This window comes from Boleophthalmus pectinirostris, unplaced genomic scaffold (genome assembly GCF_026225935.1).
Source record: "Boleophthalmus pectinirostris isolate CB_2022bp ecotype Guang Dong unplaced genomic scaffold, ASM2622593v1 HiC_scaffold_16, whole genome shotgun sequence".
NCBI lineage: Eukaryota > Metazoa > Chordata > Actinopteri > Gobiiformes > Gobiidae > Boleophthalmus > Boleophthalmus pectinirostris.
This window is the reverse complement of record NW_026571095.1, coordinates 35,921,473-35,936,369: the sequence shown is the minus strand read 5'-3', so window position 1 is coordinate 35,936,369 and position 14,897 is coordinate 35,921,473. Positions and strand designations below refer to the sequence as shown.

The window sequence follows — 14,897 nt, the reverse complement described above, 5'->3', positions numbered from 1 at the left end:
AGTCCTGATCTAGTCCTGGTTTAGTCCTGCTTTAGTCATGGTTTAGTCCTGGTTTAGTCCTGATTCAGTCCTGGTCTAGTCCTTGGTTAGTCCTGGCCTAGTCCTGATTTAGTCCAGGTTTAGCCCTGGTCTAGCCCTGATTTAATCCTGGTCTAGTCCTGGTTTGGTCCTGGTTTAGTCCTGGTTTAGTCCTGGTCTAGTCCTGGTTTAGTCCTGGTTTGGTCCTGGTTCAGTCCTGGTTTAGTCTTGGTTTAGTCCTGGTTTAATCCTGGTTTAGCCCTGGTCCAGTTTTGGTCTAGACCCAGTCCAGCCCTTCTCCATCTCTGGTTTAGTCCTGGTCTAGTCTTTATCTAGTCCTGGTTTAGTCTTGGTTTAGTCCTGGTCTAGTCCTGGTCTAGTCCTGGTCTAGTCCTGGTCTAGTCCTGGTCTAGTCCCGGTCTAGTCCTTGCTTAGTCCTGGTTTATGTTTGAGTGACTCTTTATTATTGGTCTGTCTCCATCTCCAGAGCTCCAAACGCTCCGTTTCACCTTGTGATGTCATGAAGTGGGAGTTGCTGCTGCCGCTGCCTGCGTCACAAACTCTTACAAAAGTTTAAATCTGGTGAGTAAAATAAAAATAAAACCTCGTACCAAAACGTGCACCGTGTGTTTTGTTCGTTTATTTAAACAAGTGTTATTCTATAAAATCTTTTCAAAGGCCACAGTTTCTTTTTTTTTTTTTCAGATCCAAAATGTCCAGAATCAGAGATCCTCCTTGGCCCGGCCGCTCGCTCTACAGTAACCTGGAAGGGACAAAAAAGATCATTACCGGACTTTTTTTTAACACACTGAAGGGTTAAAGTTTCAGAGTAAAATATTTCAGTTATTTTTAACACAAAACGTTTTATTTTAGCTATTTGAAAGTTAAATGGGGGTTCGAGAAGTGAATTCAGCCTCCTCTAGTGTTAATTCAACTCCTCTAGTGTTAATTCAACTTCCTTTAGAGTTAATTCAACTTCCTTTAGAGTTAATTCAACTTCCTTTAGAGTTAATTCAACTTCCTTTAGAGTTAATTCAACTTCCTTTAGAGTTAATTCAACTTTCTTTAGTGTTAATTCAACTTCTCTTAGTGTTAATTCAACTTCCTTTAGTGTTAATTCAACTTCCTCTAGTGTTAATTCAACTTCCTCTAGTGTTAATTCAACTTCATCTAGTGTTAATTCAACTTCCACTAGTGTTAATTCATCTTCATCTAGCGTTAATTCAACTTCTTTTAGTGTTAATTCAGCTTCTCTTAGTGTTACTTCAACTTCCTTTAGTGTTAATTCAACTTCCTCTTAGTGTTAATTCAACTTCCTCTTAGTGTTAATTAAACTTCCTTTAGTGTTATTTCAACTTCCTTTAGTGTTAATTCAACTTCCTCTAGTGTTAATTCAACTTCTCTTAGTGTTAATTCAACTTCCTCTTAGTGTTAATTCAACTTCCTTTAGTGTTAATTCAACTTCTCTTAGTGTTAATTCAACTTCCTTTAGTGTTAATTCAACTTCCTTTAGTGTTAATTCAACTTCTCTTAGTGTTAATTCAACTTCCTTTAGTGTTAATTCAACTTCCGTTAGTGTTAATTTGGCTTCTCCCACCTCCACTTCAAACTCCGGTGAGAGAAGACCAGTTTGAACCAGTTTTGTTCATAATTTCATCTTAAATTAACTCAAATAAATTGTAAAAATAAAACACCTCTGTGTGTTGTTTAGTTAAATCAGGATAACTCCACAAAGTGTTATCCGTTTACTCTCAAAACGTGAATATAACTCTGGATTTTGGGGTTAAACAGGAACTTTGGTCTTAACTCTAGAACAGATTGGACTCAAATCAACTCTGAGAAAATGTTAAAATTGATTCTGTGAGAGTCAATTTTCACACTCCACTTTTTGCTGTGTGTACAAAATTCAGAGTAAAAATATTTAGATTTTAGAGAATTTCAGCTGAATAGAAACAAAAAAGCTCTTGTTGAAGTAAAAAAAAAGAAGAGAATTTTAAGAAATGATCGATTTAGTTCAATTAAAATTCACTGCACAATATTTAAAATAATAAAACATGAAAAAAAAAAAAAAAATCATGACTGATCTTAGTTTGATGAAAATAAATGGACTTGATCATTATGTTATCCCTTATGCAAGTGTAATTACAGCTGTTTAAAAACACAGAGGAGCACTTCTGGCAGAGCACCTGATGATGTCATGAGGTGGTACCTGACATGTTGCTGCAGAGCTCCTGCTGGGCGTTGTCTGGGTTTGTCTGCAGCAGAGTGATGATGACGTCCTCCAGCTCCTCTCGGATCGTCTCGCACTGAAAACAAGAGACGCAGGAAAGAAACGGGGGAGAAATCAGTCCGGAATGTCTCGCAGTGCGGCATTAAACCTTTTTATCTCCACGGAGACCAAACCGGACCAAGTTACAGGTCAGATCTGTGTTGAGGCGACGCCGCTCACAGTCACAAACCACCTGTGATTGAATGAATGTAAACTGGAGCTGTTTAAAGTCACACTGCGGAACATTCCAGACAGAGCAGTGACGTCTCCATGGAAACAAAAGTGAAAAAAGTGCACAGCACACTCAGACACTACTGTGGTCCAGTTCATTTGTTTTGCAAAATAAAACCAAAAATAAGAAAATGAAAAAAAAAAAGGATAATGATTTTTTTTTTCAGTTTTTGATTTTGTGTTTAAATGAAAAATGGAAAAAAAAAAAAAAAAAAAAAAAAAAAACGGATAAAGGACAGAACCAGGACTAAACCAGGACTAAACCAGAACTAAACCAGGACTAAACCAGGACTAAACCAGGACTAAACCAGGAGTAAACCAGGACTGAACCAGGACTGACTGTCGGGTGATCAGGACTGAGACCACGACCAGACCAGGACAAGGATCAGGACTGAGACCGGGACTGAGACCGGGACTGAGATCGGGACCAGACTGGGACTGAGATCGGGACCAGACCAAAACCGGACCAGGACTGAGACCGGGACTGAGACTGGGACTGAGACCGGGACTGAGATTGGGACCAGACCAGTACTGAGCCCGGGACCAGGACCAGAACTGAAACCGGGACCAGAGCAGGACTGAGACCGGGACTGAGACCAGGACTGAGGCCCGGACCAGACCAGGACCAGACCAGGACTGAGGCCAGGCCCAGACCAGGACCAGACCAAGACTGAGGCCAGGCCCAGACCAGGACCAGACCAGGACTGAGCCCAGGGCCAGACCAGGACCAGACCAGGACTGAGGCCAGGGCCAGACCAGGACCAGACCAGGACTGAGGCCAGGGCCAGACGAGGACCAGACCAGGACTGAGGCCAGGACCAGACGAGGACCAGACCGGGATTGAGACCAGGACTGAGACTGGGACCGAGACCAGGACTGAGACCAGGACTGAGACCAGGACTGAGACCAGGACTGAGACCGGTCTAGTCCTGGTTCTGTCCTGGTTTAGACCTAGTTTAGTCCCGTTTTAGTCCTGGGATCAGTCCTGGTTCAGTCCTGCTCTCATCAGTCCCGGTCCTAGTCCGGTCTCAGTCCCAGTCTGGTCCCGGTCTCAGTCCCAGTCTGGTCCTGGTCTCAGTCCTGGTTCAGTCCGGCATCGCAGTTTAAGTCACGGAAACTGAAAAAAACGAATCATTATCAGTTTTTTTTTCATTTTGATTTTGGAGACAAATAATGAAGAAAATCGTTGTTTTTTTCATTTTATTATTTTTAGTTTTATTTTGAAAAACGACTGAACGAACGACACACTTTTCAATTTTTTTTTTTTTTTTTTAACCACTCCTCGGGTTGTAAACTCAGACTCAGACGGTTGTTTTCCTTCAGACTCACCGCGAACTTGAGCGCGCTGGCCTCGGGTCCCTCGAACTTGAAGTTGTTGAAGTCGGGCAGGTCAGTCATGTCCTGGTTTTCTCTCGGGGCGAAGCGTCGGTACCGTTTCTCGTGAGAGTCCGGGTCTTCGTACAGAGCGTAGTCGTTCATCCGCTCGCACACGCCGTCCAGAAGCTCCGACAGGTGCACCTCGGACCGCGACAGGGGCACCTGACGGACAGGGACGGACGGGTCAGAAAAACATCTAAACCAGGACTAAACCAGGACTAAACCAGGAATAAACCAGGACTAAACCAGGACTAAACCAGGTCTAAACCAGGTCTAAACCAGGACTAAACCAGGACTAAACCAGGTCTAAACCAGGTCTAAACCAGGACTAAACCAGGACTAAACCAGGTCTAAACCAGGTCTAAACCAGGACTAAACCAGGACTAAACCAGGACTAAACCAGTCTAAACCAGACTAAACCAGGACTAAACCAGGACTAAACCAGGACTCTAAACCAGGTCTAAACCAGGACTAAACCAGGACTAAACCAGGTCTAAACCAGGTCTAAACCAGGACTAAACCAGGTCTAAACCAGTCTAAACCAGGACTAACTAAACCAGGTCTAAACCAGGACTAAACCAGGTCTAAACCAGGTCTAAACCAGGACTAAACCAGGTCTAAACCAGGTCTAAACAGGACTAAACCAGGTCTAAACCAGGTCTAAACCAGGACTAAACCAGGTCTAAACCAGGTCTAAACCAGGACTAAAACCAGGTCTAAACCAGGTCTAAACCAGGTCTAAACCAGGAAAACCAGGTCTAAACCAGGTCTACTAAACCAGGTAAACCAGGACTAAACCAGGACTAAACCAGGACTAAACCAGGACTAAACCAGGACTAAACCAGGACTAAACCAGGTCTAAACCAGGTCTAAACCAGGTCTAAACCAGGACTAAACCAGTATTAAACCAGGACTAAACCAGGACTAAACCAGGTCTAAACCAGGACTAAACCAGGACTAAACCAGGTCTAAACCAGGACTAAACCAGGTCTAAACCAGGACTAAACCAGGACTAAACCAGGACTAAACCAGGACTTAACCAAGACTGAATGAGAACAAAAACATGATCAAACAAAGTCTAAACAAGTCCTTAACCAGAACTAAACCAGGACCAAGTCAAGAATGAACGAAGGATCAAAACCAAGACTAAACCAGATCTAACCAAGGTCCAGCTCAGGTCTAAAGATGGACTAAACCAGGACTAAACCACGATCTCTCGATGCAAAAGGTCAGATCTTATTTCCGTGGACTAACCTCTGGCTTTAACCAGAGTCTGAACCAGGTCTACACCAGGACTAAATCAAGACTGAATGAGGAGTAAAACGGGATCAAACCAGGTCTAAACAAGGACTTAAACAGAACTTAACCATGTCTGAACCAGAAGCAGGAATGAACCAAGATTGAACAGAATCAAACCAGGACTAAACCAATTGAAAACCAGGACTAAACCAGAACTAAATAAGATCAGAACCAGAACAGGACTAAACCAAGTCAGAACCAGGACTATACCAGGTAAGTACTAGGTCTAAACCAAGTCTAAGCTAAGTCCAAACCAGGTTCTAAAACCAGGACTAGAAAAGGACTCAACCAGGACTAAACTAGGACTAAACCAAAATGGAATGAGAACTAAAACAGGATCAAACCAGATCTAAACCAAGATCAAACCAGGACTAAACCAGGTCAAAACCAGATCTAAATCTGGTCTAAACCAGGACTGAACCAGGTTAGAACCAGAACCAGGAATGAACCAGTACTCATCCAGGACTAAACTAAATCAGAAGCAGGTCTAAACCAGGTCTACAGCAGGATGTAACCAGGACAAGATCAGAATCAGAGCCAGGAAGGAACTAAGACTGAACCAGAATCAAACCAGGTCTAAACCAAGTCAGAAACAAGACTAAACTAGGATTAAACCAGGTCAAAACTAGAACTAAACCAGGTCTAAAGCAGGATCCAAAACAGCTTTAATCCACGATCTTACCACAAAACCTCGGTGTAAAAGGTCAGATGTTGTTTCCGTGGACCAACCTCGGTCTCTCCCCACGGAAACAAAAACTGCTGTGGTGTCTAGACAGGTAGTGGCCCCTCGTCGCCCCCGGAGGACCCCCGCCCCGGAAGCACCCCTGGTCCTGGTCCTGGTCCTGGGTCCTGTGGGTCCGGGGGGAGTCCGGGGGTCAGGGTGAGGGGCCCGAGGCTGAATGAGAGCGGAAGGGCCCCGTGACAGAAGACGCGACGCAGAAGGAGAAACTCGCCGAGACAAAGACGCCGACGACCCGCAGAGTGACCCAAGACGCACACGGACAAAAGACCAAGAAAACTCAAGGAACGAGAAGAACGAGAGGCAAAATACACCAAAATACACCAAAAACTACTACTACTACTACTACTACTACTACTACTACTGCAACTAGTACTACTACTGCAACTAGTACTACTACTGCAACTGTGACTAGTACTACTACTGCAACTAGTACTAGTACTACTGCACTGCTACAACTGTGACTAGTTACTACTACTGCAACTAGTACTACTACTACTAACTACTACTAACTAACTGCAACTAGTACTACTACTGCAACTGCAACTAGTACTTACTACTGCAACTAGCTACTACTACTGTACTAACTACTAGCAACTAGTTACTACTACTGCAACTGCAACTAGTACTACTACTGCAACTACAACTAACTACTACTAGTACTAGTACACTACTGCAACTAGTACTACTACTGCACTAGTACTACTACTACTACTAACTGCTAACTAGTACTACTACTGCAACTAGTACTACTACTGCATAGTACTACTACTGCAACTAGTACTACTACTGCAACTGCAACTAGTACTACTACTGCAACTGCAACTAGTACTACTACTGCAACTAGTACTACTACTGCAACTAGTACTACTACTGCAACTGCAACTAGTACTACTACTGCAACTAGTACTACTACTGCAACTGCAACTAGTACTACTACTGCAAACTATACTACTACTGCAACTGCAACTAGTACTACTACTGCAACTGCAACTAGTACTACTACTGCAACTAGTACTACTACTGCAACTAGTACTACTACTGCTACTGCAACTAGTACTACTACTGCCAACTGCAACTAGTAACTAGTAACTACTGCAACTAGTACTACTCACTACTGCAACTACTGCAACTAGTACTACTGCAACTAACTACTACTACTGCAACTACTAGTACTACTACTGCAACTGCACTAGTACTACTACTGCAACTAGTACTACTACTGCAACTGCAACTAGTACTACTACTGCAACTACAACTAGTACTACTACTGCAACTAGTACTACTACTGCAACTGTGACTAGTACTACTACTGCAACTAGTACTACTACTGCACTAGTACTAACTAGCTACTACTACTGCAACTAGTACTACTACTGCAACTGCAACTAGTACTACTACTGCAACTACAACTAGTACTACTACTGCAAACTGCACTAGTACTAACTACTGCAACTGCAAACTAGCAACTACTACTACTGCAACTACTAACTAGTACTACTACTGCAACTGCAACTAGTACTACTACTGCTACTGCAACTAGTACTACTACTACTAGCAACTAGTACAACTAGTACTACTACTGCAACTACAACTAGTACTACTACTGCTACTGCAACTAGTACTAACTACTACTAACTAGCAACTACTACTACTACTACTACTACTACTGCAAACTAGTACAACTAGTACTACTACTGCAACTGCAACTAGTACTACTACTGCAACTACAACTAGTACTACTAGTACTACTACTGCAACTGCAACTAGTACAACTACTACTGCAACTGCAACTAGTACTACTACTACTGCAACTACAACTAACTACTACTACTGCTACTACAACTAGTACTGCTACTACTGCAACTACTACTAAGTACTACTACTGCAACTACAACTAGTACTACTACTGCAACTGCAACTAGTACTACTACTGCAACTACAACTGCAGTACTACTACTGCAACTGCAACTAACTACTGCAGTATACTACTACTGCTACTACAACTAGTACTACTACTGCAACTACTGCAACTAGTACTACTACTGCTACTGCAACTAGTACTACTACTCCAACTGCAAATAGTACAACTAGTACTACTACTGCAACTGCAACTAGTACTACTACTGCAACTACAACTAGTACTACTACTGCAACTGCAACTAGTACTACTACTGCTACTGCAACTAACAACTAGTACTACTACTGCAACTGCAACTAGTACTACTGCACTACAACTAGTACTACTACTGCAACTACAACTGCTAACTACTGCAACTACTAGTACTACTACTGCTACTGCAACTACTAACTACTGCAACTGCAACTAGTACTACTACTGCAACTACAACTAGTACTACTACTGCAACTGCAACTACTACTACTACTACTGCTACTGCAACTAGTACTAACTAACTACTGCAACTACAACTAGTACTACTACTGCTACTGCAACTAGTACTAACTACTACTGCAAACTACTACTACTGCAACTACAACTAGTACTAACTACTGCAACTACAACTAGTACTACTACTGCTACTGCAACTAGTACTACTACTGCAACTAAACTAGTACTACTACTAACTGCAACTAGTACAACTAACTACTACTACTGCAACTACAACTAGTACTACTGCAACTACTACTACTACTGCAACTACTAACTAGTACTACTACTGCAACTGCAACTAGTACTACTACTGCAACTAGTACTACTGCAACTGCAACTAGTACTACTACTGCAACTGCAACTAGTACTACTACTGCAACTGCAACTAGTACTACTACTGCAACTGCAACTAGTACTACTACTGCTACAACTAGTACTACTACTCACTACAACTACAACTAGTACTACTACTGACTACTACTGCAACTACCTACTGCAACTAGTACTACTACTGCAACTGCAACTAACTACTACTGCAACTACTAGTACTACTACTGCAACTGCAACTAGTACTACTACTGAACTAACTAGTACTACTACTGCAACTAACTAGTACTACTACTGCAACTACAACTAGTACTACTACTGCTACTGCAACTAGTACTACTACTACTGCAACTGCAACTAGGACTACTACTGCAACTGCAGACAGTACTTTAACTTCTACAAGACTAAACCAGGTCAGAAACAGGACTAAAAAAGGTCTAAACAAAGACTAAACCAGTACTAAACCAGGACTGAATAAAACAGGATCATACCAGGTCTAAACAAGGACTTAAGCAGAACTAAACCAGGAATGAACCAGAATCAAACAGGACTAAACCAGGTCAGAACCAGGACTAAACCAGGTCAGAACCAGGACTAAACCAGGTCAGAACCAGGACTAAACCAGGTCTAAACCAAGACTGAATAAAACACGATCAAATCAGGTCTAAACAAGGACTTAACCAGAACTAAACCAGGTCCGAACCAGAACCAGGAATGAACCGAGACTGAACCAGAATTAAACCAAGACTAAACCAGGTCAGAACCAGGTCAAAACCAGGACTAAACCAGGACTAAACCAAGATTTAATGAGGAGTAAAGTGGGATCAAACCAGGTCTAAACAAGGACTTAACCAGAACTAAACCAGGTCCGAACAAGAACCAGGAATGAACCAAGACTGAAAAAGAATTAAACCAAGACTAAACCAGGTCAAAACCAGGACTGAATAAAACAGGATAAACTAATACTAAAAAGTACTACTACTGCAACCATAAAAAGTACTTTTACTTCAACTACTACCTAAGAAACGGTGACCTGCAGAGTGAACCAAGACACAGACGAACAAAAGAGGAGCAAAACTAAAGTAGAGAGATGGTGGATTGTCAAAATATACTAAAAAGTTGTGTACTCAAGTGAATGTACACATAAAGTACCTCTACTACTACTACTGCAACCAGAAATAGTACTTTTACTACTACTATCTAAGAAATTGTGACCTGCAAGGAGCAAAACTAAAGTACAAATATACAAAAAAGGTGTGTACACAAGTGAATGTACACGCAAAGTACCTCTACTACTACTACTACTACTACTACTACTACTACTACTACTACTATACTACTACTGCTACACCACAAATACTACTACTACTAATACCACCTAAGAAATAGTGACCTGTAGAGTGACCCAAGACGTAGACTGAACAAAAGAAGAGATAAACTGAAGTAGAGAGATGGCTGATCATCAAAATGTACTAAAAAGTTGTGTACTCAAGTGAATGTACATGTAAAGTACTTCTACTGCTACTACTACTACTACTCATAATTGATTTTGTGTTGAGCATTGCTCCTTTACAAACAATGCCAACACTAGAATCCTGAATAAAAAGATTTGTGATGATAAAAAGTCTCACAAACAGACAAAATGTTCTCTGTAAACTCGGGATGATTTCTTAGTCAGACAAATGTTTCCTTTTTGGTTCTTCCTGTGGATCAATCCTGCCCATCACCTTCACCTTTCACTATTTTTTCAATTCCGTTGGGAAAGAGAAACAGTTTGAACGGAGGTTTGAGTCACACACATCTGATTCACTTTTGCATTTATGGAGTTCGCAAACAAATTTCTCGAGTCGTTTTCCGCTGTTTGGATCCAACAACCACACAATTACAACGTCTGAATCCCAAAACTAAAATATGACAATATCAGAACCAGAAACAAAAGTGATATTGTTCAAAAGACTTGAAAAGATCGACTTTGTCAATAGACACATCCCACTGGGAAAACAAACATGGAGGTTTGATGCTCACTTTTTCAGAAGATCTTTCCCAGTATGAATTGCGCAATGACCGGAAGTCTGAAATTCGGGATGCACGTATTTAATGTGTGAGAAACTTGCGTCTATTGACAAAGTGGATCTTTTCAAGTCTTTTGAACCATATCACTTTTGTTTCTGGTTCTGATATTGTCATATTTTAGTTTTGGGATTCGGACATCGTTAATTGTGTGGTTGTTGGATCCTAACAGCGGAAAACGGGCTTCGGAAGTTTGCGAACATAGTGAAAAAATAGTGAAAGGTGAAGGTGATGGGCAGGACTGATCCACAGGAAGAACCAAAAAGGAAACATTTGTCTAAGAAATCATCCTGAGTTTACAGAGAACATTTTGTATGTGGAGCGACGACAAAACAAAATCCCGTTTGTTAATGGAGAGGAGCAGAAGACAAACAGACTGAGCTGCACTTTCTTGTTCTTGTGGTTTTACAGAAACATCACGTCTTGGTCTCTTTGCAGTGGAAGGTGTTTCTTGGTGAACAGTTGGAGCTTTTCACTTTGGTCTTGACTTTTTAAATTCGTAACTGAGGTTGAACGACGGATCGGGATTTTGTTTTGTCGCCGCTCCACATACAAAATGTTCTCTGTAAACTCAGGATGATTTCTTAGTCACAAATGTTTCCTTTTTGGTTCTTCCTTGTGGATTCAATCCTTCTTTCTGCCCATCGCCTTCACCTTTCACTATTTTTTCAATTCTATTGACGTTGGGAAGAGAAACAGTTTCCCCTTTTGCGTTTGCGGAGTTCGCAAACTTCCGAAGTCCATTTCTCGTGCCGTTTTCCGCTGTTAGGATCCAACAACCACACAATTAACGATGTCCAAATCCCAAAACTAAAATATGACAATATCAGAACCAGAAACAAAAGTGATATGGTTCAAAAGACTTGAAAAGATCGACTTTGTCAATAGACACATCCCACTGGGAAAACAAACACTTTTTCTGAGGATCCTTCTCCGTAAGTCAGTTCTTTGTGGTCAAAAAAACAAAACAAAAAAAAAAAACAAAGCTGAGATTAAACTAACTTGAGTCACGGAGCTTCAGACAGATCAGCGTCTCCGGTTTGCATCACCCGGGGAATGTTAATGACATCAGCTGCGAAGAAGTATCTACTGGAGAAAGTTAAAAAAAAAAAAAAAAAAAAAAAAAAAAAAAAAATCTTCTTCTCCGTATTATCTTTTGTGTTTCTGTCCCGCTCCTGAAGTGAAGTATTCTGGGATGTCCCGAGTGAAGCCAAGTGCAGTGTGTGGACAGCTTTGTGACCCCTGCGTCGCGGTGCATTCTCCGCTCCACTCTCCAGCGATCAAAGAGGAAGTGTCCGCTCTGAAAGCCCTGATCCGCGGGGGTGTCCGGGGGGGGGGCTACAGCGGCACGGATTTTCCCAACAATGTAGATTTATTCCCTGAGCGTCCATTGTCTCCTTTGGTGTTGCTTCCGGGGCAAGCTCCCAAACACAAAACTCGCAGAGCAATCCGCCATCTGCCTCCTCCTCCTCTTCGTCCTCCTCCTCCTCCTCCTCGCCGGGGAACACGAGCTGATTAATATTCGTTTGGTAATTACCGAGCAATTACCAAAAACACAACCAGGACGCAGGCTGTGGTGACGCCGTTCAAAGGGCCCGAGCGACGACGTTTTTCTCGATTTTATAAAGGAGTTTTCTCGTCGCAAACAAACCCGGAGTTGTGTTTTTGTTTTGTTTTGTTTCATTCACACCGGGTTTAAGAGCGAAAAACAAAAAAATGCGGGGAAAAAAAACAGATTTCGATTCGATTTCAAATCCGTGTGTCGTTCGGTCATTTGTTTTTCAAAATAAAACCAAAAATAAGAAAAAGAAAAAAAACCCCAAAAAAACACAATTATTATTATATAACTATTATTTGTCCAAAACCAAAATGAAAAAACTGATAATGATTCGTTTTTTCAGTTTTTGATTTTGTGTTTAAAATGAAAAATTTAAAAAACAGATAACAGACTGAACCAGGACTGAACCAGGTCCAGGACCAGACTGGGACTGAGACACGGATCAGACCAGGACCAGACCGTGTCCAGGCCAGGACTAGACCAGGACTGAGGCCAGGACCAGACCAGGACCAGACCGTAATTGAGACCAGGACTGAGACTAGGACCAGATCATGACCAGACTGTGATTGAGACCGGAACCAGACTGGGACCAGACCCGGATTGAGACCGGGACCAGACCCGGACTGAGACCGGGACCAGACCTGGACCAGACCGTGATTGAGACCGGGACCAGGCCGCCACTGAGATCAGGACTGAGACTGGGACCAGATCAGAACTGAAAATGGTTTAGTCCTGTTTCAGTCCTGTTTCAGTGCTGGTTCAGTCCTGGTTTAGTCCTGGTTCAGTCCTGGTTTAGTCCTGGTTCAGTCCTGGTTTAGTCCTGTTTCAGTCCTGTTTCAGTGCTGGTTAAGTCCTGGTTTAGTCCTGGTTCAGTCCTGGTTTAGTCCTGGTTCAGTCCATTATCCGTTTTTTCCATTTTTCATTTAAAAACACAAAATCGAAAACTGAAAAAACGAATCATTACCTGTTATTTTGGTTTTGGAGACGAAATCGTTGTTTTTTTCTTCGTTTTCTAATTTTGGGTTTTATATTGGAAAACAAATGAACAAATGACACACGGATTTATTTCCAATATTTAATTTAAAGTTTATTTCAAATAACACCAATCAAAAAACAGTCTCTGTGCCGATTTGAATTTAGATATTTTATTCTCTCTGATTTATTTGCCGTGGAAGTTCTGCTGCTGGAAGGATTCACCTGAAAAAAATCGTTGCAGTTTTGTGCACAAACATGTCGTCGTCTTTTATAGTGACGCATTTACTTTCGCGTCGTCATTGTTGATCCATGACGAGAAACAGGAAGCAGCGATGAACTTTCATTTGTTCAGGTGACACTGAGTTCACACACGACGCTGAGCAGCAGTAGCCTGATTCATGAGTCGGTTTCACTTCGTGGAAACCGTGTGACCTCGCAGCATTAGGATTCGTTCTCTCAACGGTAGGTGAGTACGTTTTTAAATTTAACCAATCGCTGCTGTTTGGTCATGATGTATGTAATGCACCAAATCCCGTAGGACGAAGGACAATAACGTCTTTCCCCTTGATAAAATTCACCAAACATTGTCTTTGTTCCGGCTTTAAACCCTCAATCTAGGGAATCGTTGCCAACACAGAATGTTTGACTCTTCGCTGATTGGCTGGTGTCCGAACTCGCACTTCCAGGGTTTTCGCGAAGTTAGTTGTAAAGCTTTGTAATGATTTTCAATTATGGGATATTTTTTCTACGTATCCTGTGTTATTTTTTTCTCTTATGAGGTGGATTACCAAAAAACTCCATCCATCTGTTCCTGGTCCGGCCCTTTCATCAAATTTTAGAACCGTTTGTTGCCCACGAGTCAAAAAGTTTGCCCACCCCTGGTCTAGTGTGTTCTGATCCCTGACCTAGTCTCTGGAGAGAAATGAAATTGAGCGGAGACACTAGGGGGCGCCAGACTGACTAGAGCAGCAGAACTTCTGGGGCAAATAAACCAGAGAGAATAAAATATAAATAAAAATAAATATGGAAAAGAGAGGGTGAAATGTTTTTTGTTTGACACTAAAACTGGAAAAAAAAAAAAAATAATGAAATGACAAACTGTTTTCCCATTTGATTGTTTTTCAAATGCTACACGGACCTTTAACACACAAACTTTAGGCTGAGTTCTTCTCTCAGACTGAAAACTCGTCATGTGTGAACACAGAAAGTGCTCCACTGTGTTTTTAAACTCCACACACCTTCACGAGAATCATTTGGATCATTTCAGCCCTGGAACTGACAATATCTCCTGAGCTAAAATTAAAATGAGCTGTTAACTTGAGAACTACTTCTTTATGACATCACAACGTGGAACAGAGCGTTTAGAGCTTTGGAGATGTAGACAGACTAATAATAAAGAGTTACTGAATGAAACAAAACACAACTCCAGGTGTGTTTTTGTGGAGGGAACAACATTAGAACATGATTTAAAGCTCACAAGAGTCAGTTTTCTGGATTTCAGATCACATCACAGATCACACTGTTCTATAGTTAAATATTAATGAATACAGATGAGGACAGCTAAAATTTAAATTGTTAAAATCCAAAAATTATGCTGTAATATAGTTAAGTCAATAACTGAAAATACCAGATTCAACATTTG

At 41.5% G+C, this 14,897-nt stretch overlaps 1 protein-coding gene across 1 annotated transcript in view; it reads right to left on the bottom strand.

The window, feature by feature from the left end:
* Positions 1-621: 621 nt before the first annotated feature.
* Positions 622-14,897, bottom strand: part of cnpy1 (canopy FGF signaling regulator 1) — a 41,947-nt gene continuing 27,671 nt past the window's right edge. Inside the window, exons 4-6 of the mRNA XM_055151690.1 lie at positions 3,848-4,057; positions 2,228-2,324; positions 622-781 (exon numbers count right to left, since the gene is read on the bottom strand). Of these exons, the coding sequence (XP_055007665.1) occupies positions 741-781; positions 2,228-2,324; positions 3,848-4,057 (348 nt within the window). The 3' untranslated portion in view covers positions 622-740. The remainder of the gene's footprint in view (positions 782-2,227; positions 2,325-3,847; positions 4,058-14,897) is intronic.